Source organism: Eubalaena glacialis, chromosome 9 (assembly GCF_028564815.1).
Source record: "Eubalaena glacialis isolate mEubGla1 chromosome 9, mEubGla1.1.hap2.+ XY, whole genome shotgun sequence".
Classification (NCBI taxonomy): domain Eukaryota; kingdom Metazoa; phylum Chordata; class Mammalia; order Artiodactyla; family Balaenidae; genus Eubalaena; species Eubalaena glacialis.
This window is the reverse complement of record NC_083724.1, coordinates 9093390-9118607: the sequence shown is the minus strand read 5'-3', so window position 1 is coordinate 9118607 and position 25218 is coordinate 9093390. Positions and strand designations below refer to the sequence as shown.

The following is a 25218-nucleotide window of genomic DNA, read 5'->3' as shown; positions in this document are numbered from 1 at the left end:
TAAGTCAGAAAGAGAAAAACAAATACAGTATGCTAACACATATATGTGGAATCTAAGGGAAAAAAAAAAAAAAAAAAAAAAAGAGGTCATGAAGAACCTAGTGGCAAGATGGGAATAAAGACACAGACCTACTAGAGAATGGACTTGAGGATATGGGGAGGGGGAGGGGTGAGATGTGACAGGGTGAGAGAGTGTCATGGACATATATACACTACCAAATGTAAAATAGATAACTAGTGGGAAGCAGCCGCATAGCATAGGGAGATCAGCTCGGTGCTTTGTGACCACCTAGAGGGGTGGGATAGGGAGGGTGGGAAGGAGGGAGATGCAAGAGGGAAGAGATATGGCAACATATGTATATGTGTAACTGATTCACTTTGTTGTAAAGCAGAAGCTAGCACACCATTGTAAAGCAATTATTCTTCAATAAAGATGTTTAAAAAAAAAAAAAAAAAAGAATAGGTCTTGGGCCTTTTCCTATCCCAGAATGTGTGGATCTGCCTTGTTGTAAACTGCTGTAGAGTATTTCACATGGCGGAGCCCCATCGCTTATGTATGGAAGTTATTTCAAGTTTTCCCCTGGAATGAATGTTTTACCCCACACCTCTCTGGCAGGCAATAGTAGGGTTGGTAGGTGAAGGAGGGACAAGCGCTCTGTGTTGCCTCTGAAGAGGTCACATCAGTTTACATTCCATGAGGAGCATCTGAGAGGACTCTTCTTCCCCACAGCCTGGCTAATGCTTGGTGAGATCTTTAAAAGTCTTCTAATCTGATGGGTAAACAAGAGAGCCTATTATTACTTTAATGTAATTTCCTTGATTATTTGAATATTTTTTCATATGTCTACTGCCCATTTTTAGTATTTCTTGTGAATTGCCTATTTATATCCTTTGGTAGGGGAAAAAAGGTGACTTTGACTACATTAAAATCTAAACAACTTTACCTCAAAAGGATACTATCATCAAAGTTAAAAAGACAAGTTAACAACTGGAAGAAGATAGTTGCAACATATATTATAGACCCAAGATTATTAACTACAGTATGTAAAGAGCACCTACAAATCAGCAAGAATAAGGCAGAATGGGCAAAGATTATGAATCCTTTCAGATGATGCAGGAGGACACTACACAGGGCCAGAGAAGGCAAGCATCTTGCCCATACACAGGAAATTATGGGTAAAGCTGGGTCTTGGACCCAGGCTTCTTTGCTAAGTTCAGGCTTTTTCCATCACCTCATTCTCACTTGGATGGTAAAGAGGCAGGTGGGGGGGGGGTATTTATTCACTCAGCTGATGCTTATTGAGCTCTTGCCACATTTAAGGCCCAGGCGTTAGGGCTGTGAGCAGTACAGGAGGGCTCAGAGTATAGCAGAGGGGCGCAGTGGACCGAGGCGGGGGCGGGACAGGATGCCGGCAGGGACGGGGTGGTGGGTGAGAGCGGCAGGAGCGGACTGTTCTGTGGTTCCGAGGTTGTCTCCTCCCTCCTGGTCAGCTGGTGTCCATCTCTTGCAGCGTCAGGGCTGGAATACTACCCCCCTTCTCAGTACCTGCTGCCAGTCCTGGAGCAAGATGGAGCCGAGAACTCCCGGGACAGCCCCAATGGGCCCACGGACAGATTCTCCAGCGAGGAGGTAGAATGGCAGGTAAGGCGCGCCTAATTGCTGGCGTGTGGCGTTGGGGCAGGGAGTACGCAGGGGCTCTGGGCACTGGGGAGACGTTCAGAGCGTCAGCCCCCGGATTCTTCCATCAAACTAGAATTCACCTCCCTTCAAACCCGTGTGCTTAGAAGCTTTCACAAGGCTTCCTAGGTGGCCTCACCCCACTAGCTCACCAGCAACAGCCTTGCCGTGCTCCTCTCTGTCCCTGAACCCCTCGGGGCCTTTGAACCCCTCTGCTGGAATTCTCCCCACTCACCTTCTCCCAATAACTCAGTCTCATCCTTCAGTTCCTAGTTGAAACATCACGTCCTCTGAGTAAGCCTTCCCTGACACAGCAGCCCAGTTCAGGTCTGTGCATGTTCTCAGAATGCCCTGTGCATTTCCTTGGGAGCACCTATGTTGCTGAACTCACGTTCAGCTGCTCGTCGTTTAGGAATCCAATACTGAGAGACAAGTGTTGGGTAAAAGGAAAGATAGCTGTATTGGGGAAGCTGGCAATCCTGGGACGAAGGTGGATTCGTGTCCCAAGGAACCAACTCTCCACTGTCAATCAGGGGGCAAGAGCTTTTAAAGGGGAGTTTCAGGGGTGTATAGGCAGAAGGAGGGGGCTAAGTGCAGAGCAGCTCTGACAGTCATCTTGAAGTTGGTCAGGTGGCGGCCTGATCAGCATCATCTTGATTGTTTTAGGTACAGTTAATCTTTTTTTTTTTTTTTTAAGATTTATTTATTGATTGATTGATTGCTATGTTGGGTCTTCGTTTCTGTGCTAGGGCTTTCTCTAGTTGCGGCAAGCGGGGGCCACTCTTCATCGCGGTGCGCGGGCCTCTCACTATCGCGGCCTCTCTTGTTGTGGAGCACAGGCTCCAGACGCGCAGGCTCAGTAGTTGTGGCTCACGGGCCTAGTTGCTCCGCAGCATGTGGGATCTTCCCAGACCAGGGCTCGAACCCGTGTCCCCTGCATTAGCAGGCAGATTCTCAACCGCTGCGCCACCAGGGAAGCCCCGGTACAGTTAATCTTTAACTCCAGGGTCAGTTTGTTCCCATTTCCTTGAGATTAATTCTTGGAATTGTGTGAGATGGAGCAGTTTGTCATGGCTACAGTCTGGTCATCATGTAGTTAATTTCTTCCACCTGTGGCGGTTTCCGTATCTGCAAAACAGCTCAAAGGACGTGGCTCAGAATGTTATCTATAGCCCTTGAGGAGGAACTAAAGGTCCTTGACTTTGTTTAATGGCTAAACTATTATTATTTTGCCTTGCTTGACTGTTTTCCTTTGCTTCTGTATTTTCTCATTTCTCTGGTTAAGTTTCTTCTTTGGCTAAAGTTTCTCTACAGACAAGGGGCAGGTGGAGGACATTATGGGCGGGGAGGGGCAGAATCTGTCCTGGGAAGGTACCCTAGGGCCCTGCTCCATTACAATCACAGCTCTAAATTACAAGAATTACATGGAAGAGAATTTGTTTACTGTGTGTCTCCCTGCTGGATGGAGCTTCGGGACAGTGGCCCTCCTGGGTCCCCGGGGGTGAACTAGCGTAGGTCAGGAATGGAGGAGGAAGCTCAGAAACCGCCTCTGCCCCCCACCTGTCTGCTCCCCCCCGCCACCTCCGGAGGCCCACAAACCTGGGCCTCCGATGGCTGGGAAGAGAGGCACCAGCTGTAGCCAGTTTGGCTTCATATCTTCCAGTGATTTTTTTTTTTTTTCTGATTATTCTCTGGTTCCCTGATGCCACCCTTCCCCGTATTCCAGCACTGCTGTGAAGGCTTTTGTAGGGTTACGCTTCCTCTGACAGCTCAGTGAGAATTCGAGAGGGAGGAGATTACTGTCCAGGAAAATTGTGTCAATTTATGCTCTCAAAGTATTTGCAACATATATTTCTGATGAAGGATTAGCAGACTGAACATACAAAGAACTCTTTGGAATCAATATGAAACAGAAAACCATCTTAAGAGAAAAAATAGACCGAAGATATATCAATAGGTACTTTACAGAATAAAATAGTACAAATGATCAATAAGTATGACAAAATGCCCAGCTTCACTAGTAGTTAGGAACAGGTAAATTAAAACAATGAAATGCCATTTTCCTCCTCAGATTGGCACAGATTTCACTATGATAATTTCTATTAGCCAGAGTGGGGGAAGCAGTGGCCCCATAAATTGGCCTTGGGAATGGAAATCAGTATCCCCACTGTTGAAGATAACTTGACAAAATATGTTAACATTTCAAATGGGCACAGCCCACAATCCAGAAGTTCCATTTTTCAGTATATACCCCAGAGAAACACTTGCACAAAGAGACACTCAGAAGAATGTTCGTTGCAGCCTTACTTATAGTAGTGAAGTATTGGCAGCCCCCGAGATGTCTATCAGTGGGAAGAGGCTGAACTGACATGTCCTATTCATACGGTGAGAAAGATCTCTTCAGACTTGGGTCACAGGACAGGTGGATAAGTGAAAAGGACAACTTGAACACAATGAAAATATTCAATAATATATTTCCATTTTTATGTTTTAAAAGGAGGTTCAAATACATAAGAAAACAGATCAGTAATTGCCGGTGACTGGGAGTAAGAGGAAGGTTTGATGACGGGGCACAAGGGAATTTAGGGGGTTATGGGACTGGTCTACATCTTGATGGTAGTGATGATTACAATACTGTATGCAATTGTCAAAACTCATAGAACTGTACATTTCTTCAAAAGGATGAATTTTACAGTATGTAAATTATATCTTCATTAAAAAATGTTTATATATATATATGCACACACATACAAATATGTATTTTTCCAAAGGCACAAATTGTATGTAAGTAGATGCATGGGCTTGGGTCTGATAATGATGTTTACATGGGGGCGGGGGATGGGGAGCATAGAGGGGGGTTGGGAGGGAATCAGGATTAGGCCCAGGAGTGGTCAATGGGTACTTCTTATTTTTTTATTTTTTATAAATTTATTTATTTATTTATTTATTTTGGTTGTGTTGGGTCTTCATTGCTGTGCGCAGGCTTTCTCTAGTTGAGATGAGCGGGGGCTACCCTTCGTTGCAGTGTGCGGGCTTCTCATTGCAGTGGCTTCTCTTGTTGCGGAGCACGGGTTCTAGGCGCACGGGCTTCGGTAGCTGTGGCTTGCAGGCTCTAGAGCGCAGGCTCAGTAGTTTTGGCTCGCGGGCTTAGTTGCTCCGCGGCCTGTGAGATCTTCCCAGACCAGGGCTCTAACCCGTGTCCCCCTGCCTAGGCAGGCAGATTCTTAACCACTACACCACCCGGGAAGTCCCAATGGGTACTTTTATGTGCATGGGTTTTTTACAAGGAGAATATATTCAGATGTTATTTGTATAATTAAAGTTTAACTTAAGATTTTTCCTATGCTGAGGTAGGAGGAAAATTTTTTATTTCTTTTATAGGATGCTGCTTTTACAGCTCAGACAGACACTGATCCTGGTCTCAGAGTCAGACGACTAAATAGAAGGGCTGCTTAAAAAAAAAAAAAAAAAAAAGTGTGTGTGCACGTGCACGCGTGCTGATGTTTGATTACAAAACTAGTTCATGCTCCTTGTTTTAAATCTAAACAATATAGAAATAGATGAAGTGAATGTCACCCCTCCTACCCTGCAGTCCCACCCCCCGGAGGGATCGCCATGAGCTGATTAATGAACCTCCTTTGTAGCTTTTGTCTCAACAACCACAAAGCTCAGACTTGAGTTTTGATGGTGGTGTTTTTACAAGAGTGGAACCATGTTGCACACACAGTGAAAGATGGCAGACATCCTTCTCTAGCTACACCCTCATTCGCCCCATCGTTTGACAGTTGTGTAATAATCCATTGTGTGGATGAACCACGACTTATTGAAGTAATCGCATTTTGATGGACATTTGAGTTATTTCCAGTGCTTTCACTCTTTTGAACAATTCCTCAGGAACTTGAGCACACACCTCTGGGCATTTGTAAGTGTTTTGGTGGCTGGAGCTGGGTATTTGCAGGTGTGTTGTGCAGACATACAAGGGAATCAGATACCCATTCTTGGTCTCCTTTTCGGAGCACCATGCCTTCTCAGTGCTGCATCAACAGAACTGCCTTGAAGACCTTCCTACAGTGGGCCAAGCCCGGTGGTTCTCAACACTCGTGTCCACCAAAACCATCTGAAACCCTTTATCAAACAACCATCCCCCTCATCCCACCCACCCCAGCCCTCTGATGCAGTCCTCTGGATGCGCCTGCAAATCTGAGTGGTGTCAGGCTGCCCCGGGGACTCTGTCCAGTGAGAACCGCTGCTGCCCACCTTCTCTTGACCCCGCTCTCTTTTCTTCCTCCCAGAATAGGTTCTCAGACTATGAGAAGAGGAAGGTAAGAAAATGCCTTTTGTCCTCTGTCACTTTTCTTCTCATTAAACGTCTCAACTATTACAAAAGATTTGAGGAAACAAGTTCTTCCTGGCTCTAAATTAGAGGGTAAAGTAACTCTTTCCCCTTACATACGTTGCCTCACCACAGTCTCACGTAGCCTCGGTGGCTGGGAGGGTGTCTCCACTTGACAGATGAGAAGACTGAGGCTTGGAGAGGTTGAGCCCAACCCCAGGCTCTAACCCACTAGCCTGTGCCAATGAAGAGCCCGTTTGATTACAGTTGGGCCCTGCGGGGGCGAGGCTCAGTGTTCAGACCTGTCGCCTGTACCGTTCAGAGTTGGGGGGTGGATTCCCCCTGCTGTCATGTCCTAACACCCACAGAGCCTGTGCCAGTGCTCACCAGGATCTACATTCTTGCAGGAACAAAAGATGCTGGAGAAACTCGAGTTCGAACGGCGCCTGGAACTCGGGCAGCGAGAGCACGCCCAGCTCCTTCAGCAGAGCAACAGCCAGAAGGACGAGATCCTTCAGACGGTCAAGGAGGTTCGTGAGCGGCTAAGTGGGGTCAGGCCTGTCTGCTCCCTCTGCCAGGGGCCTCCTGACTCAGGCTGAGGTCCCTCTGATGTAGGAAGGCGGTGGGAGTGAGCTCTCTCACTTCCCCCTCCAGGACATGGGGTGGTGGGGGGTTGTCCATACAGATTACCTCATCCAGCCTCTTCTGGTACCCGGACACCCTGAGGCCTAGACACACCTGGTCCAAGGTCATGCGGAAAGGGCTGGCAGGACAGAGACAGGAAACCTAGTCTCCGCATCCCAGGCCAGGGCCCCTGGCTGCCCTGTGGCGTCTGGGGGTGGGGGGGTGGGGGGGTGGGGGGGTGGGGGGGTGGGGGGGTGGGGGGGTGGGGGGGTGGTCCCCCCCCACTGACTCGGGACCTCTGCCTGTCCTGCCGCAGGAGCAGTCCCGGCTGGAGCAGGGCCTGAGCGAGCGCCAGCGCTACCTGGATGCAGAGCGTCAGCGGCTGCAGGAGCAGCTGAAGCAGACAGAGCAGAGCATCTCCAACCGGATCCAGAAGCTCCTGCAGGAGAATCAGAGGTCAGGCTCCCATCCAGCCGGCCCCCAGACCCAGAGACCTTCCCCCACCTGATACCCTTTGAGGAGCTCAGGATAGAGGTCCATTTCTCCCTCACGGTCTCTGATTCTGCCCAAGGTCTCGGTGCTGCAACTCACACCAACTTAAAAAGAAGGTGATCTGGGCATGACCAGGTTTGCCTCTTGTTTTGGGGCTGCTACTGATTGGACCTTTGCCTCCCAAGTTTCCCATCTGTAAAATAAGTAGGTTTAACAAGTCAAAATCACGTCCTGCGCCAACATTTTGGGTTTCAAGTCACCAGTCACACTGAGGACAGCCATTTGCCGTATAGTGAGATTGGCCTTAACACAGATCCTGTCCAAGGCAAGAGCTGCAGGGAGCAGATCAGATAGAGGTCTCAAGGAGCCCGAGAAGTGTTAGCTGGGGGTCTCTTGGGGAGAGATTTCAGAAACAGGCTTCCACCCCCCCATTGCTTCCAGCCTCCCTTTCCACTGTCCTCTGAGTCTCTTTCTCCTCCCTCGCCCGCAGTTACGCAGAGCCGGAGGGAGCCGGCTAGCCTGCTGTGCACGGCGCGCTCACCACCAAGGGCGCCCGTGAAAGCTGCCATCTGTTGAGTGCTTGTTACATGCCAGGCACCTTTTATTTTCTCATTCACTCATTGCCAACAGTCCATGAAGTTTTAAAAAATTATTATTCCCATTTCACAGATGAGGAGCTGGGGTTTGGAGTGGTTGAGGAATTGGCCTGAGAACACAGAGGCCCTAAGTGGTCGGTGCCTAAGCCCCCCTGAGCCATTCTGTTGGAAATGGGCCCGCTGGTGACTACAGGCTTTTCATGGTTTCCTCCACAGGCAAAAGAAAAGTTCTGAGATTCTGAAGTCGCTGGAAAATGAAAGGTAAGTGTTCTGCTCTAGTGTTTTTTTGGGGCGCTGCCTTCCTTCCTGGGGATGCATGGCTCTGGGGAGAGAAGGTCTTGTGATTCTCAAGGATTATGCCAGAAAGTTTTCCTAAAGCTATGAGGAGATTCACCTCCTCAGGGAGTGTTGGATTAGAAAGAATCGCTGCCTTCAAGTTTGTTAAAACACACAGACACTCCTGAGAAAAATTCAGAGACGTGAATAAGAATGTATATATAATGTCCTACTATATTTTTGGAATAAAAAAATAGAAAAAAGTCCACATTTCTGGAAAGAAAAACTTGGTTACATAAATTATGTACAGAGGAATAATCTGTAGCCATTAAATATCTTATAGAAGAACATTCCTTATTAAGGGAAATACACCATATTGCTAAGTAGAAAAGTATATCATTTCTTAAAGACACTCTGCCTATATCTGTGCTCAGAAAGCAAAAGGACATTGAACATTTTTGAGAGGCAGGAATTGGAGGTGGTGATCTTGTTTTTCCCCTTTGTGTTTTCTGCACTTTTCAAATCGACTGCACTGAGGTGCCCACCTTAGTGATTAGAAAAGGACGGATGGCCCCTACCCCCCATTCCCTGGGTATTAATGTGAATCCCTCCTGGTTCTCAGGGACCCTAGACTATCAGTGTGGACCTGGCTGCTGTGCTTTGGGGAGCCTCCCCTCCCCGTGGGCCCAGCCTTCCTGGCTCCTGGCTGCCTGTGCAGGCCTCCTGCAGGGGGCTCCCATGGGGTTGCAGTGTAACCCCACCACCCCGTCCACTTCAGCCGGGGGCGGTGGCAGCCAGGGTGGTCTAGGCTGAGCTGAGCTGTGGCCGGTGGCATCGCTTATTCAGCTCGCTGACTGAGTGCCCTCTCTGGGCTGGGCCTGGGCTATGCCCAGGGTCCAGGGATGCACACCAGATATGGCCTTCCCCTGAGCAGCCTGTGGGCCTGGGCAGGAGGCAGGAGTGCTCAGATGATACATGCTGCTTCCGATGAAGTCAGACCCTGCAAGAAACATTAAAGGATGTTGTCCGCCTCCCAGCCACTGTGCCAGTTTGGTGTGGGGGGCGAAAAGTGTACACACAAGCAACATGCACATACATACATGCTATTACTTTTTAAATTTTCACTTATTATATCACAGATGTATTTCCATGCCAAAAGCCTCATTATTTGTAATAGCTGTAGCGAATTCCACTATATCATTATATCATAATTTATGTAATTAGCCCTCTGAACGTTTAAGTGGTTTCTGTCGTTTCATAATTACAAACAATATTACTGTAAACATCTTCTAGATATACTCTTACGCACTTACGTGAATGTTTTTAAAGGAAATATTCAAAGAACACTTTGATAGTATTGCCAGACTGCCTTCCAAAAACATTTTGCCAGTTTACACTCCTCTCAACAGTATATGAAGTACCCACTTCTCCACCTTCACTGCCATCACCAGTGGTTATCAGTTTTCTTAATCTCAGCCAACCCGATAGGTGAAAAGATTTTACTTCTTTCATTATCAATGGTGTTAAGAATCTTTCCATATGTTCTTTGGTCACTTTTATTTAAGCATCAGTGAATTGGCTGTCTGTATCCTTGGCCCATTTTTCTAAGGGAATGTTTATCTTTTTATGCAAGAAACTCTTAAAGTTAACAGGGCCCCAGTGGAGACGCATGATGCCGTGGGCATTCAGAGAACATGCCTAAGTTCTCACATCTGGGAGGACTTCTTGAAGGAGGTGGTGTTCATCTGATGGGATTCCCTGTTGGAAATGTTACTGATACATTTGCTGAATAAATGGATTGATTTTTTTCTAGAATAAGAATGGAACAGTTGATGTCCATAACCCAGGAGGAGACAGAGAACCTACGGCGCCGTGAGATCGCCTGTGAGTCTCGGGGTGGGGCAGGGCAGGGCGGGGTCCTGGGAGCAGAGCGTGGCCAACTGAGGGGCAGGAGTGGACAGCCATCCCTCTTTTGGTCACGTACAGAGGGCACTGAGTGTTACCCCTCAAGAGGGGCGGTCAAGTCCCGTCATGGAGCATGGGCTCCGAAGGTCAGGTCAGGCTGAACTTGGATTCAGAATCCCAGCTCAGGCACAAGCCGTATGACCTAAGGGGCATTACTGGTCCCGCTCAGTTTTCATGTCTATAAAATGGGGAGAAAGGTAATTATCTGCCTCGTAGGGTCATTATGAGGGTCAGATAAGATCATGCTGGCACAAAGTGAGCTGTTCACAAAGCGTGGCTGTTAGGGCTACTCTCCTCAAGGGCTGCGGTGGCCTCTCTTGAGCCCCTGGGAACTCGCCTTCCTGTCGCTCCCTGAGTGGTCCTGGGGCACCACACTGTCCACACAAACAAGAGGGAGGTCTCCCCATCTGACCCTGAGAACATCAAGCCACGTGGTAGGGAAGGCAAGGAGGCAGTTCCTCATTGTTATTTAAAATAAGGAATGATTCTTTTTGGATCACCCCATTCTTCAGAGCCTGAGTAATAGAATGGGATATTGTGTGCACCTTTAGCCGAGGTTCACTGTGTACCAGGCAGTAGGCCAGCACTTTCCATACACCATTTCATCCTACTACCTCCCGATGAGGTATCATACCATTAATGTCCCTATTTTATTTTATTTTGTTATTTTTTTTAACATCTTTACTGGAGTATAATTGCTTTCCAATGGTGTTAGTTTCTGCTTTTATAACAAAGTGAATCAGCTATACATATACATATATCCCCATATCTCCTCCCTCTTGCGTCTCCCTCCCACCCTCCCTATCTCACCCCTCTAGGTGGACACAAAGCACCAAGCTGATCTCCCTGTGCTATGCGGCTGCTTCCCATTAGCTATCTGTTTTACATTTGGTAGTGTATATATGTCCATGCCACTCTCTCACTTCATCCCAGCTTACCCTTACCCTTCCCCTCCCCCATGTCCTCAAGTCCATTCTCTACATCTGCATCTTTATTCCTGTCCTGCCCCTAGGTTCTTCAGAACCGTTTTTTTTTTTTCAGATTCCATATATATGTGTTAGCATATGGTATTTATTTTTCTCTTTATGACTTACTTCACTCTGTATGACAGTCTCTAGGTCCATCCCCCTCACTACAAATAACTCAATTTCGTTTCTTTTTATGGCTGAGTAATATTCCATTGTGTACATATGCCACATCTTCTTTATCCATCCATCTTCAGAACTAAAAACTAAGTTGTATGGCCCAAGGGCATACAACTTAATTTCTACCAAAACACACTTTTTCAAAAGGGCTATGGGAATATCAATTGACAAAAAGCAGTAGAACAAGTAGTATGATTAGACAGAAAAGTCTCCACTGATAATACAAGATAAACTTACCAGTTTTAAAAGTTTCTACATTCATTTTAAAGGATTAGTGCAGGGGTGGAAAAAAATCGGGAAGATTTAATCATACTTTGAAAAGAAAACTCCCACATGAGCTAAAACAAAGTTACATTCCAGGTTATAGGAATCTAGGTTACATGGCAAATTGTTAAAAAGTAGCTTCCATGTCCTGGCTATTGTAAATAGAGCTGCAATGAACATTATGGTACATGACTCTTTTTGAATTTTGGTTTTCTCAGGGTATATGCCCAGTAGTAGGATTGCTGGGTCGTGTGGTAGTTCTATTATTAGTTTTTTAAGGAACCTCCATACTGTTCTCCATAGTGGCTGTATCAATTTACATTCCCACCAACAGTGCAAGAGGGTTCCCTTTTCTCCACACCCTCTCCAGCATTTATTGTTTGCAGATCTTTTGATGATGGCCATTCTGACTGGTGTGAGGTGATACCTCATTGTAGTTTTGATTTGCATTTCTCTAATGATTAGTGATGTTGAGCATCCTTTCATGTGTTTGTTGGCGATCTGTATATCTTCTTGGGAAAAATGTCTATTTAGGTCTTCTGCCCATTTTTGGATTGGGTTGTTTGGTTTTTTGATATTGAGCTGCATGAGCTGCTTGTAAATTTTGGAGATTAATCCTTTGTCAGTTGCTTCATTTGCAAATATTTCCTTCCATTCTGAGGGTTGTCTTTCCATCTTGTTTATGGTTTCCTTTGCTGTGCAAAAGCTTTTAAGTTTCATTAGGTCCCATTTGTTTATTTTTGTTCTTATTTCCATTTCTCTTAAGAGGTGGGTCAAAAAGGATCTTGCTGTGATTTATGTCATAGAGTGTTCTGCCTATGTTTTCCTCTAAGAGTTTTATAGTGTCTGGCTTTATATTTAGGTCTTTAATCCATTTTGAGTTTATTTTTGTGTATGGTGTTAGGGAGTGTTCTAATTTCATTCTTTTACATGTAGCTGTCCAGGTTTCCCAGCACCACTTATTGAAGAGGCTGTCTTTTCTCCATTGTATAGTCTTGCCTCCTTTATCAAAGATAAAGTGACCATATGTGCGTTGGTTTATCTCTGGGCTTTCTATCCTGTTCCGTTGATCTATATTTCTGTTTTTGTGCCAGGACCATACTGTCTTGATGACTGTAGCTTTGTAGTATAGTCTGTAGTCCAGGAGCCTGATTCCTCCAGCTCTGTTTTTCTTTCTCAAGATTGCTTTGGCTATTCGGGGTCTTTTGTGTTTCCATACAAATTGTGAAATTTTTTGTTCTAGTTCTGTGAAAAATGCCAGTGGTAGTTTGATAGGGATTGCATTGAATCTGTAGATTGCTTTGGGTAGTAGAGTCATTTTCACAATGTTGATTCTTCCAATCCAAGAACATGGTATATCTCTCCATCTGTTTGTATCATCTTTAATTTCTTTCATCAGTGTCTTATAGTTTCTGCATACAGGTCTTTTGTCTCCTTAGGTAGGTTTATTCCTAGGTATTTTATTCTTTTTGTTGCAGTGGTAAATGGGAGTGTTTCCTTAATTTCTCTTTCTGATTTTTCGTTGTTGGTATATAGGAATGCAAGAGATTTCTGTGCATTAATTTTGTATCCTGCAACCTCACCAAACTCATTGATTAGCTCTAGTAGTTTTCCTGTAGCATCTTTAGGATTCTCTATGTATAGTATCATGTCATCTGCAAACAGTAACAGCTTTACTTCTTTTCCAATTTGGATTCCTTTTATTTTTCTTCTCTGACTGCTGTGGCTAGGACTTCCAAAATTATGTTGAATAATAGCGGTGAGAGTGGACAACCTTGTCTTGTTCCTGATCTTAGAGGAAATGGTTTCAGTTTTTCACCATTGAGAATGATGTTGGCTGTGGGTTTGTCATATATGGCCTTTATTATGTTGAGGTAAGTTCCCTCTATGCCTACTTTCTGGAGGGTTTTTATCATAAATGGGTGTTGAATTTTGTTGAAAGCTTTTTCTGCATCTATTGATGATCATATGGTTTTTCTCCTTCAGTTTGTTAATATGGTTTATCACATTGATTGATTTGCATATACTGAAGAATCCTTGCATTCCTAGGATAAACTCCACTTGATCATGGTGTATGATCCTTTTAATATGCTGTTGGATTCTGTTTGCTAGTATTTTGTTGAGGATTTTTGCATCTATGTTCATCAGTGATATTGGCCTGTAGTTTTCTTTCTTTGTGACATCTGTCTGGTTTTGGTATCAGGGTGATGGTGGCCTCATAGAATGAGTTTGGGAGTGTTCCTCCCTCTGCTATATTTTGGAAGAGTTTGAGAAGGATAGGTGTTAGCTCTTCTCTAAATGTTTGATAGAATTCGCCTGTGAAGCCATCTGGTCCTGGGCTTTTGTTTGTTGGAAGATTTTTAATCACAGTCTCAATTTCAGTGCTTGTGATTGGTCTGTTTGTATTATCTGTTTCTTCCTGGTTCAGTCTCAGAAGATTGTGCTTTTCTAAGAATTTGTCCATTTGTTCCAGGTTGTCCATTTTATTGGCATATAGTTGCTGGTAGTAATCTCTCATGATCCTTTGTATTTCTTTGGTGTCAGTTGTTACTTCTCCTTTTTCATTTCTAATTCTATTGATTTGAGTCGTCTCCATTTTTTTCTTGATGAGTCTGGCTAATGGTTTACCAATTTTGTTTATCTTCTCAAAGAACCAGCTTTTAGTTTTATTGATCTTTGCTATCGTTTCCTTCATTTCTTTTTCATTTATTTCTGATCTGATCTTTATGATTTCTTTCCTCCTGCTAACTTGGGGTTTTTTTGTTCTTCTTTCTCCAATTGCTTTAGGTGTAAGGTTAGGTTGTTTATTTGAGATGTTTCTTGTTTCTTGAGGTAGGATTGTATTGCTATAAACTTCCCTCTTAGAACTGCTTTTGCTGCTTCCCATAGGTTTTGGGTCATCGTGTTTTCATTGTCGTTTGTCTCTAGGTAATTTTTGATTTCCTCTTTGATTTCTTCAGTGATCTCTTGGTTATTAAGTAGTGTATTGTTTAGCCTCCATGTGCTTGTATTTTTTACAGATTCTTAAATGCTGCTTTTAATACTTTGTATTTAATTTTTGATAATTTGATTAATATGTGTCTTGGCGTGTTTCTCCTTGGATTTATCCTGTATGGGACTCTCTGCGCTTCCTGGACTTGATTGACTATTTCCTTCCCCATATTAGGGAAGTTTTCAACTATAATCTCTTCAAATATTTTCTCAGTCCCTTTCTTTTTCTCTTCTTCTTCTGGGACCCCTATAATTCGAATGTTGGTGCGTTTAACGTTGTCCCAGAGTTCTCTAAGATTGTCCTCAATTCTTTTCATTCTTTTTCTTTCTTCTGCTCTGCAGTAGTTATTTCCACTATTTTATCTTCCAGGTCACTTATCTGTTCTTCTGCCTCAGTTATTCTGCTATTGATCCCTTCTAGAGAATTTTTAATTTCATTTATTGTGTTGTTCATCATTGTTTGTTTGCTCTTTAGCTCTTCTAGGTCCTTGTTAAACGTTTCTTGTATTTTCTCCATTTTGTTTCCAAGATTTTGGATCATCTTTACTATCATTACCCTGAATTCTTTTTCAGGTAGACTGCCTATTTCCTCTTCATTTGTTTGGTCTGGTGGGTTTTTACCTTGCTCCTTCATCTACTGTGTGCTTCTCTGTCTTCTCATTTTGCTAAAGTTACTGTGTTTGGGGTCTCCTTTTCTCAGGCTGCAGGTTCGTAGTTCCCGTTGTTTTTGGTGTCTGCCCCCAGTGGCTAAGGTTGGTTCAGTGGGTTGTGTAGGCTTCCTGGTGGAGGGGACTAGTGCCTGTGTTCTGGTGGATGAGGCTGGATCTTGTCTTTCTGGTGGGCAGGACTGCGTCCGGTTGTGTGATTTGGGGTGTCTGTGACCTTATTATGATTTTAGGCAGCCTCTCTGCTAATGGGTGGGGTTGTGTTCCTGTCTTGCTAGTTGTTTGGCATAGGGTGTCCAGCACTGTAGCTTGCTGGTGTTGAGTGGAGCTGGGTCTTAGCGTTGAGATGGAGATCTCTGGGAGAGCTTTCGCCGTTTGGTATTACATGGAGCTGGGAGGTCTCTGGTGGACCAATGTCCTGAACTCGGCTCTCCCACCTCAGAGCCACAGGCCTGACACCCTATACACCACCAAGACCCTGTCAGCCACATGGCCAGGTACGTGGGGAGTTTCTTGCCTTTTGGGAAGTCTGAGGTCTTCTGCCAGCGTTCAGTAGGTGTTCTGTAGGATTTGTTCCACGTGTAGATGTATTTCTGATGTATGTGTGGGGAGGAAGGTGATCTCCACGTCTTACTCCTCCGCCATCTTGAAGGTCTCCAATGTCCCTATTTTAAAGTTCACCATCATCCACCATTTATAAAGAGAAAGATTGTGTTTGCATTTCTGGAAGGATGTTTATCAAATTAACAGATTGGAAATAGGCTCAGTGTTAGGGAACTTTTTTTTCCCACCTTTTCAAACTTCCCTATTACTTAGCTATTTTAGAAACTGAGCATGTATTATTTTTATAACTGAAAAATTTCAATAAAAATAATGAAAAGGCAAGAAAAGGTAGTAACCCAGAGTTGTTGAGGGCATGTGGTATCAGGCTGTCCTGTGTGCTGCCAAAGGGAGTATGAATCAGCAGGCTCTTTCTGGAGGGCAGAAAGGGTAACTGGCATACATCATCCATGACCTTAAAACTGTGTACTTCTAAGAATTATTCTAGGAAATAATCAAATAGATGTGCACAAAGATATCTGAGCAAGGATATTTATGGCAGTATCATTTAATAATCGCAGAAAGACTCCGAATGCTCTGAAACAGAGGATTATCTTAAACTTTGGTAATCCAGGCACTATAGTATTCTGTAGCTATTAACATCATGTCAGCATGTTGACATAGGGATGCATTCATAAAAGGTGAGAAAGTGGTATATTTAGTGTGATAACATTTTAATTTTCTTTTATTATGGTGAAATATACAAAGCATAAAATTTACCATTTTAACCACTTGTGAGTGTACAGTTCTGTGGCATTAAGTACATTCACATTGTTGTGCAACCATCACCACCATCCACCTCTAGAACTTTTTCATCATCCCAAAGTGAAACTCTATACCCGCTGAACAGGAACTCCCCACTTCCTCCTCCCCCGGACCCTGTAGAACCACCATTCTACTTTCTGTCTCTATGAATTTGACTGCTCTAGGTACTTCGTATAAGTGGAATCATACAGTATTTGTCCTTTTGTGACTGGCTTCTTTCACATAGCGTAATGTCTTCAGGGTTCATCCACATTGTAGCTTATGTCAGAATTTCCTTCCTTTTTAAGACTGATTAATATTCCGCTGCATGGATAGACCACATTCTGTTTACCCATTTGTCCATCAATAGGCACTTGGGTTGTTTCCACCTTTTTTTGCCTATTGTGGATAATGTTGCTATGAACATGGGTATACAAATATCTGTTCAAGTCCCTGCTTTTAATTCTTTCATTTAAATTTTTAAAAATCCATCAATATGCATTAAAAATTAACCAGAAGAATATATATCAAAATGTAATAATATTTCTGGGTGACGAGACTATAGAAGATTATGTGTACGTTGTTCAGTGTTTTACAACTAATCAGACTTTCAAGCTGAAGTTACCTCTATAGTTTAAAAAAAGAGATTTTTTTCTAAGGGTGACTGTCAGGTGGATGTCCAGGTAACGTCCATGAGGCCCCCCAGGAGTGGCCGCTCAGCCCTGTCCCCACCCCGCCCCCATGTTTCCTCAGCGGCCATGCAGCAGGTGCTGACTGAAAGCTGTAAGACCCAGCTCACCCAGATGGCCTCCGAGGCGCAGAGGCAGAACTTGGTCCAGCAGGCCTGTTCCAGGTAAGGTAAGGAAGAGGCTTCCCGAGTGAGGGACTTCGGGAGCTGGCTCAGGGCCCAGGGCCATAGGGTGAGAGCTGGCACTGGAATCTCCTGCCTTGGGCCACCCCACCCTTGGCCATGTTGTCGGGAGCAAGTTACCTCTGGTCTAAGTGACTTTTCTAGTTGGACCCTAAGGAAACACAACTAGCCGATGACAGAGCTAGGGTTTGACCCAGGCAGTGTGCCCTTGACCATGGTGTACTTATCAATCTCCGGGGGTCATGGGTGGTGTGCGCTGGAGGGGGCACGGTGATGGGGTTGCCTTCATGCTGACAGCCATATTTTGGGTCTGGCCTTCCAAGTTCACCCCAGCGCCGTGGCTTTGTGCAAGGAGCTGCAGTGCCTGGCAGGGCCAGTTGAGAAAAGCTCCTTCGATGCTTAGCAGCCCCAGACAGGGACAGGCCAACAGCCCTGGCTGCCCTTGTGTTTCTCCTCCCACCTGGGTGGCTCCAGTGCAGGTGCCACCTCCTCCCCGCCCCACCGGGCACCTGGAGCACGCCAGCCTCCCCGTGTCCCTGCAGATGCAGGGGGTCTCCCTCCTTCCTGGTGGTGTGACCTTGTTTTTAGGAGTGTGGGCACTAGGGCCAGACAGACATGGATTCACATCCCACTTCTATAACTAACTGTGAAGTCTTAGGCAAGTTATTTTCCCTCCCTGAGCCTCAATTTTCTTATCAGAAAAAAGGGGATAAATCACAGTACCTACTCCTAGAGTTGTTGGAGGATTTAATGGGCATTAATGATCATACTGTCTGCCACATAAGGGTCCAATAAATAACAGCTACTATTATGAAACAGACAAACTTAAAACCAAGATTGTACCAAAGTATGGACATATTAGGTTTGCAGAGTTTGGATTTTTGTGCCAAAGTCACTAGACTTGTTCTAGGGGGATGAGAGCAGGTCCACCGCCAGGGTGAGAGACACTGCGGTGGAGGGCGAGACGTTAGTGCCCGGGAAGGACGGCTTTCTCTCAGCCTGAGTGGCTCACCTGGGAAGTCATGAGCTCCCTGTTGGTGGAGGTGGGTGGGCAGAGGCCAGGCAGCCACTTCAGGGGGGGCATCGTAGGAAGGATTCCAGTGGAGGGGTGGATGACGGGGCCCGGGAGATCATCTCCCCAGCTCTGGAGACACAGAGACTCCGTCACCCTCCATCCAGGACCATGGGATTCAGACAAAGCTCCATGTCCGCCCCCCACCCCAAGCCCAGGATGTGGCCCCCAGCAGGCGCTCCATGAGTATTGTTGAATGAATAAACGGTTTATCTCCATCTCCTCCAAGGTGCCTGGCACATAGTAGGTGCTCAGGAAATGTTCATGAATTTGCTGTGTTTCTGGCAGCATGGCTGAAATGGATGAGCGGTTCCAGCAGATTCTGTCCTGGCAACAGATGGATCAGAACAAAGCCATTAGCCAGATCCTGCAGGAGGTGAGCCCGGGGGGCAGGAGGGGCGCGGGGAGCCCGGAGCAGAGCGGCAGAACTCCACGTGGAGGCGCCGTCCTGGACTCCTGGACAGTGTGCAAGAACCAAGATGCTTAGAGAGCTGAGAAACGTACAGACCATCAGGATGAGGGGGCAGGGAGAGGCCTCTCTGGGTGGTGGTTTCCGCTCACTGAAGTGTAGAGAAGCGCCCTCCCCAGGCAGCCCCTCCCCGTGCTCCGTGGGGCTCCATCATGAGGACATAACGGGCAGAAGGCGGTGGTACCCACCCCGTGGAGTGAGCCCCCAGACGCCTCACTTCCAATCCCACCGCACCTGCATCTGCTCTCCCGCCAGCTTAGCGGGCGCATAGCAGGTGCTGCTGAGTGGACGGGACCAGGAAGGACCCCTGTGATTTCCTCCCTCCTGTGTCCAAATTGTTCAGTCCCAGCTTTCCCCACAGGCCCTATTGGAGTCTCATTCCCCAACCCTCACATTACCTCCCTCCTTTCTTCCTCTGTGATGTTGTCCTGCCACTCCCTGACCCGTCATTTCCTCTTTCCTTTCTCCCCAACTCCTATCTCTCTCTTCTTCCAAAACGCTTTGACTTAGTATTTGTGAGATTGTCTGAGGAAAGTGCTCTGTTTCTTAGAGGGGATGTCAGGCCTCGTGGTTAAGGTGAGGCTGAGAGCTGGACAGACTTGCATGCTAGTGCCAGCCGGTTCACTTCTCCGAACCTCACTTTCCTCATCTGTGAAATGGGGCAGTGAAGGTACCCTCATCATCGCTTCTTCCATGTGCAGCGCGGAAGAGCCCTGAGCACGGTGTCCAGCACGTAGTAAGCGCTCAATAAGTATTATTTTAAAAAATTAAACAAGTAAGCTGAAAAGTTGTCGTCTCTCTAAGAAACAGAAAAGGCATACGTTAAGGTGTCTTTGACGCAGATTTTGTTTTCCCTGCGGGACCCCTGAGTGGCCATGCTCTCTGTTGCAGAGCGCCATGCAGAAGGCGGCCTTCGAGGCTCTCCAGGTGAAGAAGGACCTGATGCATCGGCAGATCCGGAAGCAGGTGAGCGCAGGCTGCGGCTCCCCCTAGACCCGCCCTGTGGGCTTTCAGAGGCGTGAGGAGGGGGCTCCAGGCCAGCCCGACAGGAGGTCTCCCCGGCACCTCCCTCCCCTCACTGAGCCTCATGGAACCTACTCAGGGTGTCAGGAGGTGCCTGGGGCAGCACTGTGCATGCCAGCAGGTGGGACCTGTGCCTGCTGCTTCTCATGATGCCCAGGGCTGAGGGACAGGAGGCCTTGACTGCTTGGCAGCCACAGGCAGGACTCCTCAGCCGGCTCAGGCCCCAGTGTCCCCATCGGCCCAGATTGAGGCGCTGGGACAGGCTGACCCCCACCTGAGTGAGCAGGCAGGGCCTGGTGTCGGCTGAGGAGTGACCTGGGCCTGGAGGAGGGGGTGTGCTCTTGTCTGGGCTCTGCTGCTGACCTGCGGGAAGCCTTGGGCGAACCCCATGCTGGGCCTCTTGGCCACCCCCATCCAGCAGGGCTGTGTCTGGCTCGCTGGGCTCCCTGAGCGTGTGGCCTGGGTGGCGGCAGACAGAGCGAGCTTTCAGGCTACGGGACGCGCATCACCTCGTATTCAGCACACTTTGAATTTCACATTTTGCATGGTTGTTTTTTTCTTTTTCTTCTTTTTTGCCAAAACCAACTTACCTTTTTATTTCCCCCTTTAATTTCAATCCCACATTGCCAGACATGAATCTCATTCCTCTGACCAGGGGTTGGTGGGGTCATAGGAACATAGGGACAAAGGTCATAGGCACAGGGTAGAGAAGTCACTGGCCATGGGGTCTGACCCCGAGGGCTAAAAGCCCCCAGTCACACCCTGAAGGTATGTGGTGACTCCCAGACATTCTCACTATGGGTGGTTTTGACCCACCAGGCCAGCTCTTCCCCTTCAGACAAGCAGGGACATCCCAAGGAAAGGGCACACTCACTCACCCGCTGTGTGTCCTTGGGCAAGTTACTTAACCTCTCTGAGCCTCAGTTTCCTTGTCTGTAAAATGGAGGCAATAATACCTCCTAATAGGTATTGATGAAATGATGCAAATAAATTGCACAGCACAGTCCTAGCATGTGGAATCTCAATAAATATCAGCTACTACTATTATTGTTATTATTATTCAGTCCCTTCCATTGCCCTCTGCACTCCTCTGTGACAGCTGTTTAGAGGAAGCAAGAGAATTGGACTGGTAAGAGGCTCAGTGAGCATTCCGTGTCTGTTCTTCACTCTGGTCCTCACCTTGAAGGAAAGCCCCTTCATTCCACATACCTTGATCAGCACCCATTCTGGGCTGGCCCTGTGCCCGGCTTTTGATCAGCAGTACTGTCCAGGACAAGAGTGTCCACGCAGCAAAGCATTCAGGGCCATGAAATAACGAATTCTTTTTAAACCCCCGCTGATGAGGTTCCCAAGGTACACAGGTCCCCTTCATTGCAGGGCGCCCCCAGAAAGGATTCTTAGATCCATTTGGCCATCCAAGAGCAGCGGCACAGGATTAAACCGTGGTTAATGTGAATTAAAAAACCCCTGTCTCGTCTTCTGTTTAGATTAAGTTAATAGAAACTGAGTTATTGCAGCTGACACAGCTGGAGTTAAAGAGGAAATCCCTGGACACAGAGGCACTACAGGTACGTAGGGCTCCCTAGCCTGCCCTGTCCCCCACCCCACCCCACCCCCAACTAATGCCCCTACCGCCTCTCAGCTGCTCTCCAGCAGACAAGGCAGTGATGCTGGAGGATGCCCTGGCCCCAGAAGGCTCGTGGGAGCCCAGTCTGGGGGCCGAGCCCAGTGCAGGCCAAGGTTAGGGCTGGGATCAGCCCATTGCTAGGCAGGAGGGTCAGAGGAAGGAGGGTTTCATTGCCAAGGCTCACCCAGGCTGCATCTCCATCTCCGTGTTTTCTTTGTTTTGGAGCTGGGTTGCTACTGAGCTCCCTGTCTCTCTAAGTTATGCTTCTGGGGCGCTGGTTCTCACGGCTGACATCCTCTGGGGAAGGAGCTTTCTTGGTGTCCCAAGGATGTCTGAGGAGAGGGCCCAGCTGTGGCCCTGTGAACTCCAGCCTGGGTGTCCTGCTCACACAGATGTGGCGGCTGCAGGGACTAGCGGACGGCGTTCTGGACGGCAGATCTGGGACCCGGGTTGTCCCCGCACAGTCTTGCTGTGTGACCTGGGTGGGGAGGCGGGGAGGGGCAGCCCTTTCCCTGCTCTGTACCTTAGTCTCCCCAGCTGTGCGCGGAAGGGTTGGATCAGTGATGTGTGAGGACATGTGCCCTGTACCAGGCTTTTGAGCAGAGCTTTCTGTCTGTCACTGTCCCTGTGTCTGTCCTCAGTGGAGCAGTCTTCATTTGTCTCATGGGCTTCTCGATGCAGAAGAACGCTGGGGTCTGGAGTCCCACGGGTCTGTCACCGTATGACCTTAGGCAGGTCGCTTCCCCTCCCTGGGCCTCCGTGTCTCCCCTGCATAAAAGGGAAATAGTCTTCCAGGCCCAGCCTGTGTCTGGGGGCCGTCAGAGAGGAGTGGGCTAGCAAATGGAAAGGCCTCAGCCTTGCGGGGGTTGGTGTTGCTCTGAAAGAAGATGCAGCCACCGTGCTTGGTGGGTGCCCATGCATCCTGCCCATTAGAGCTGTGGGGGTCCTGTTTTCGGGGTCTCCATGGGGTTTCCCAGAGGAGGAGAAGAGTGGAACGCGGACACAAATGGGGCTTTCTCGGGTTTGCACATCACTCCGTCTGTGTGGCGCCTTCCTGGCTGGCGCGGGTCACTCACCCACCCTCCCTCCCGCTGTTTGCTTCTGTCCGCGTGCTCCGTAGTCAGTGAGACTGAAGTCAGGTACCTGCTGCTGGTCATTTCCTTTGTTTGATGTTTCTTACCACTGCACTGTCTTCAGTCTCTAGATCCCGTGCCTGGCCTTACCCCCTGGGGAAGGGAGGTACAGGCTGGTGAGAAGGTGGGGAGGGGATGCTTGGGCAGAGAGGCCCCTCTGCTCTGTTCCCCAACTCTCAGCCTGAGATCAGGGACAGAGCCTTGAATGGAGTCGGACCCACTGTGGCCCCCGGCTGCCAGCTGAGAACTGAGTGAGGGGGATCCTGCCGCCGCGCTGCGGGGACTTCTTGGGCCGGGGTACTGTGAGTTTCCCAGCACTGGGTGTGGTCTTGTGTTGCAGGAGATGATCTCGGAGCAGCGCTGGGTCCTGAGCTCCCTGCTCCAGCAGCTGCTCAAAGAGAAGACACAGCGAGAGGAGGAGCTCCGGGAGATCCTGGTGCGTCTGGCTTCCGCGTCCAGAGTCGCTCATGGGTTTGCTTTCCCTAAATGCTCTTGCCATTCTTAGAAACACTTTCATTAGTCTAGTAATAGTTGTTCGTCAAAGAAAACATGGAAAGTACAAAGGAAAAGAATCTCACTTCTGAGAGTTGTCTGTTGCTAATATTTTGAGGTATGTTTTCCAGACGTCGGGATGCATGTTTACGGTGATGCGCATACGTGCCTGTAACAGAACTGCGCACCCCTTTCCCACCAGCTCGTTTGCACCTGCTCTTTCCTGTCTTTCGTGTCCTCTGCATTCCTTCCATGGCTGCGTTGAGATGGGCCCTCGTTTGGCCTATTGTCAAGCATACTTCCCGTTTTTTTACTTTTAGTAAGCAAGGCTGTCTCGGCAGCTAAGTATTTGAGAACAGCCATGGGTATTTATTTGCTCAGGACAGAGGCCCAGGAGAGTACTTGGTGTGTCCAGGGCAGACCGTTTAGTAAGCCTTCGACAGGAGTTGCCCAACTGCCCCCTGGACCCAAATGGGTTTGATTCTGGCACATCATCAGGGTGGCAGAGCCCCATTTAGGGTGGCAGGTCAGGGTCACTTCCTCCAGAGCCCAAGTGCACCTGAGTGGTCAGGACCCAGCCTTTCCTGTGGCGTTGTTACCACCCCAGATGTCCTCTGAGCTCCACCGTGGGCCAGGCCCTGTGCCGGGGATGGAAAGGGGCGAGACCAGTTTCTTCCCGAGCCCCGCACGAGCCCAGATGGCGTGTTTGTGCCAGTCAGAAGCTGCCTGTTCCTCACGGTGCCTCACTGCCATCACCTTCAAATTGCATTAATGTGTGACCCGCGCCCTGAGTGCTGTGCAGGGGCGGCCATGCCGCGGCCGTGTGCTCCCGCCCTCAAGGGGCCTCGGGGACTCACTGTCCACCTCATCAGGACATGACCATCGGGGTCATGGGCTCCCAAAGAGAGGTGTGCCCACAGCCCAGAGAGGGCCAGGCCGGAAAAGGGGAGCCAGCTCGGCCAGGTACAGGAGGGACCACTAGGGGGCGCTGGGGAGATGCCTGCAGTGTAATCCTGCCGCCCACATCACATCGACCCTCAGCGCGCGGCTGCAGTCCTGGGTGGGTGGCTGGGTGGTTGAGAGCACAGGCTCCGGCCAAGACAGACCTGGGTCTGAATCCTGGCCACGACACGGGCAGCTCTTTGACCTTGGGCTGGCTGGTAATCACTCTGGACTAATCACTCAGTTTCTTCACCTGTGAAGTAGAAACTACTTCACAGAATTGTGAGAATTAAGTACAGGGGCATCTCCCAGTGCACAACACGGTCTGGCACGAAGTGCCCTGACGTTGCTGCTGCTGCTGCTGCTAGTATCGTGTGTTCACTGCTGTGTCCTCAGCACCTAGAACGGTGCCTGGCCCAGAACAGCACTCAGGAATGTTTGAGTGATGGAATGGAGGAATCGGTTTGAAGAGCATGTTTATAATTCTCCGGCTTTGTCAGGTGAAGCCCACTCCGGAAGCTGCAGGTGTCCTTAGAATCTTATTTCTCTCCCTGCCTGGCACCCAGAGGACACGCCAAGCCTTCTTGGGGGAAGAAGACGGCTGCCTAGTGCTTTGCTCTTCCCATAAGCAGATGAGAAGGTGTCCCCCTCCAAGTCATGATGCCCGGGGAAGGGGGGGGGGGACGGGCACCAGCTGTCAGCAGCCCAGGTTCCGGTCCCCCCACCAGGTATGCTGTGTCTGAGATCGTTCTCAGCAGTAAAGTGGGGGTAGTGATGCTTCCTGCCTTTCCGGGCTCAGCAGTTTAAATGGTGAGGCAACAGTGGGTAGGAAAGTTCTTTGTAAAATACCAAGTCATCCACGTGCTCAGAGGAGCAGAGTTCACAGGTGTCACTGTCATTATGGTTTCTATTCGCTGACTTGTAACTAACAGTGTCTGCTTCCTTCTTGGCAGACGGAGTTAGAAGCCAAAAGCGAAACTAAGCAGGAGAATTACTGGCTGATTCAGTATCAGCGGCTCTTGAACCAGAAACCCTTGTCCTTGAAGCTGCAGGTGAGGACTGCTGGCGCCCACCCTGCAGGAGCCTCTGGCCTCAGTGATGCCCGGCTTCCTGACCTGTCCAGTTTAATTCCATTCATATTTCTGGTGACTAAGTGCACCAGGTCCTGTGCTCGACCCGGACAGGGACAGAAAGGAGAAGGAGGAGCGTTGGTTCTG

At 48.1% G+C, this 25218-nt stretch overlaps 1 protein-coding gene across 3 annotated transcripts in view; it reads left to right on the top strand.

Annotated features, from left to right (window-relative positions):
* LRSAM1 (leucine rich repeat and sterile alpha motif containing 1) overlaps positions 1-25218 on the top strand; it is a 47334-nt gene that overhangs the window by 16482 nt on the left and 5634 nt on the right. For all 3 annotated transcript variants that reach the window (XM_061199892.1, XM_061199891.1, XM_061199893.1), the window contains exons 11-22: positions 1511-1641; positions 5970-5999; positions 6418-6540; positions 6951-7090; positions 7939-7983; positions 9812-9882; positions 17126-17225; positions 18604-18691; positions 19676-19750; positions 21295-21375; positions 22908-23003; positions 24955-25053. In XM_061199892.1, coding sequence (XP_061055875.1) covers positions 1511-1641; positions 5970-5999; positions 6418-6540; positions 6951-7090; positions 7939-7983; positions 9812-9882; positions 17126-17225; positions 18604-18691; positions 19676-19750; positions 21295-21375; positions 22908-23003; positions 24955-25053 — 1079 coding nt within the window. The remainder of the gene's footprint in view (positions 1-1510; positions 1642-5969; positions 6000-6417; positions 6541-6950; positions 7091-7938; positions 7984-9811; positions 9883-17125; positions 17226-18603; positions 18692-19675; positions 19751-21294; positions 21376-22907; positions 23004-24954; positions 25054-25218) is intronic.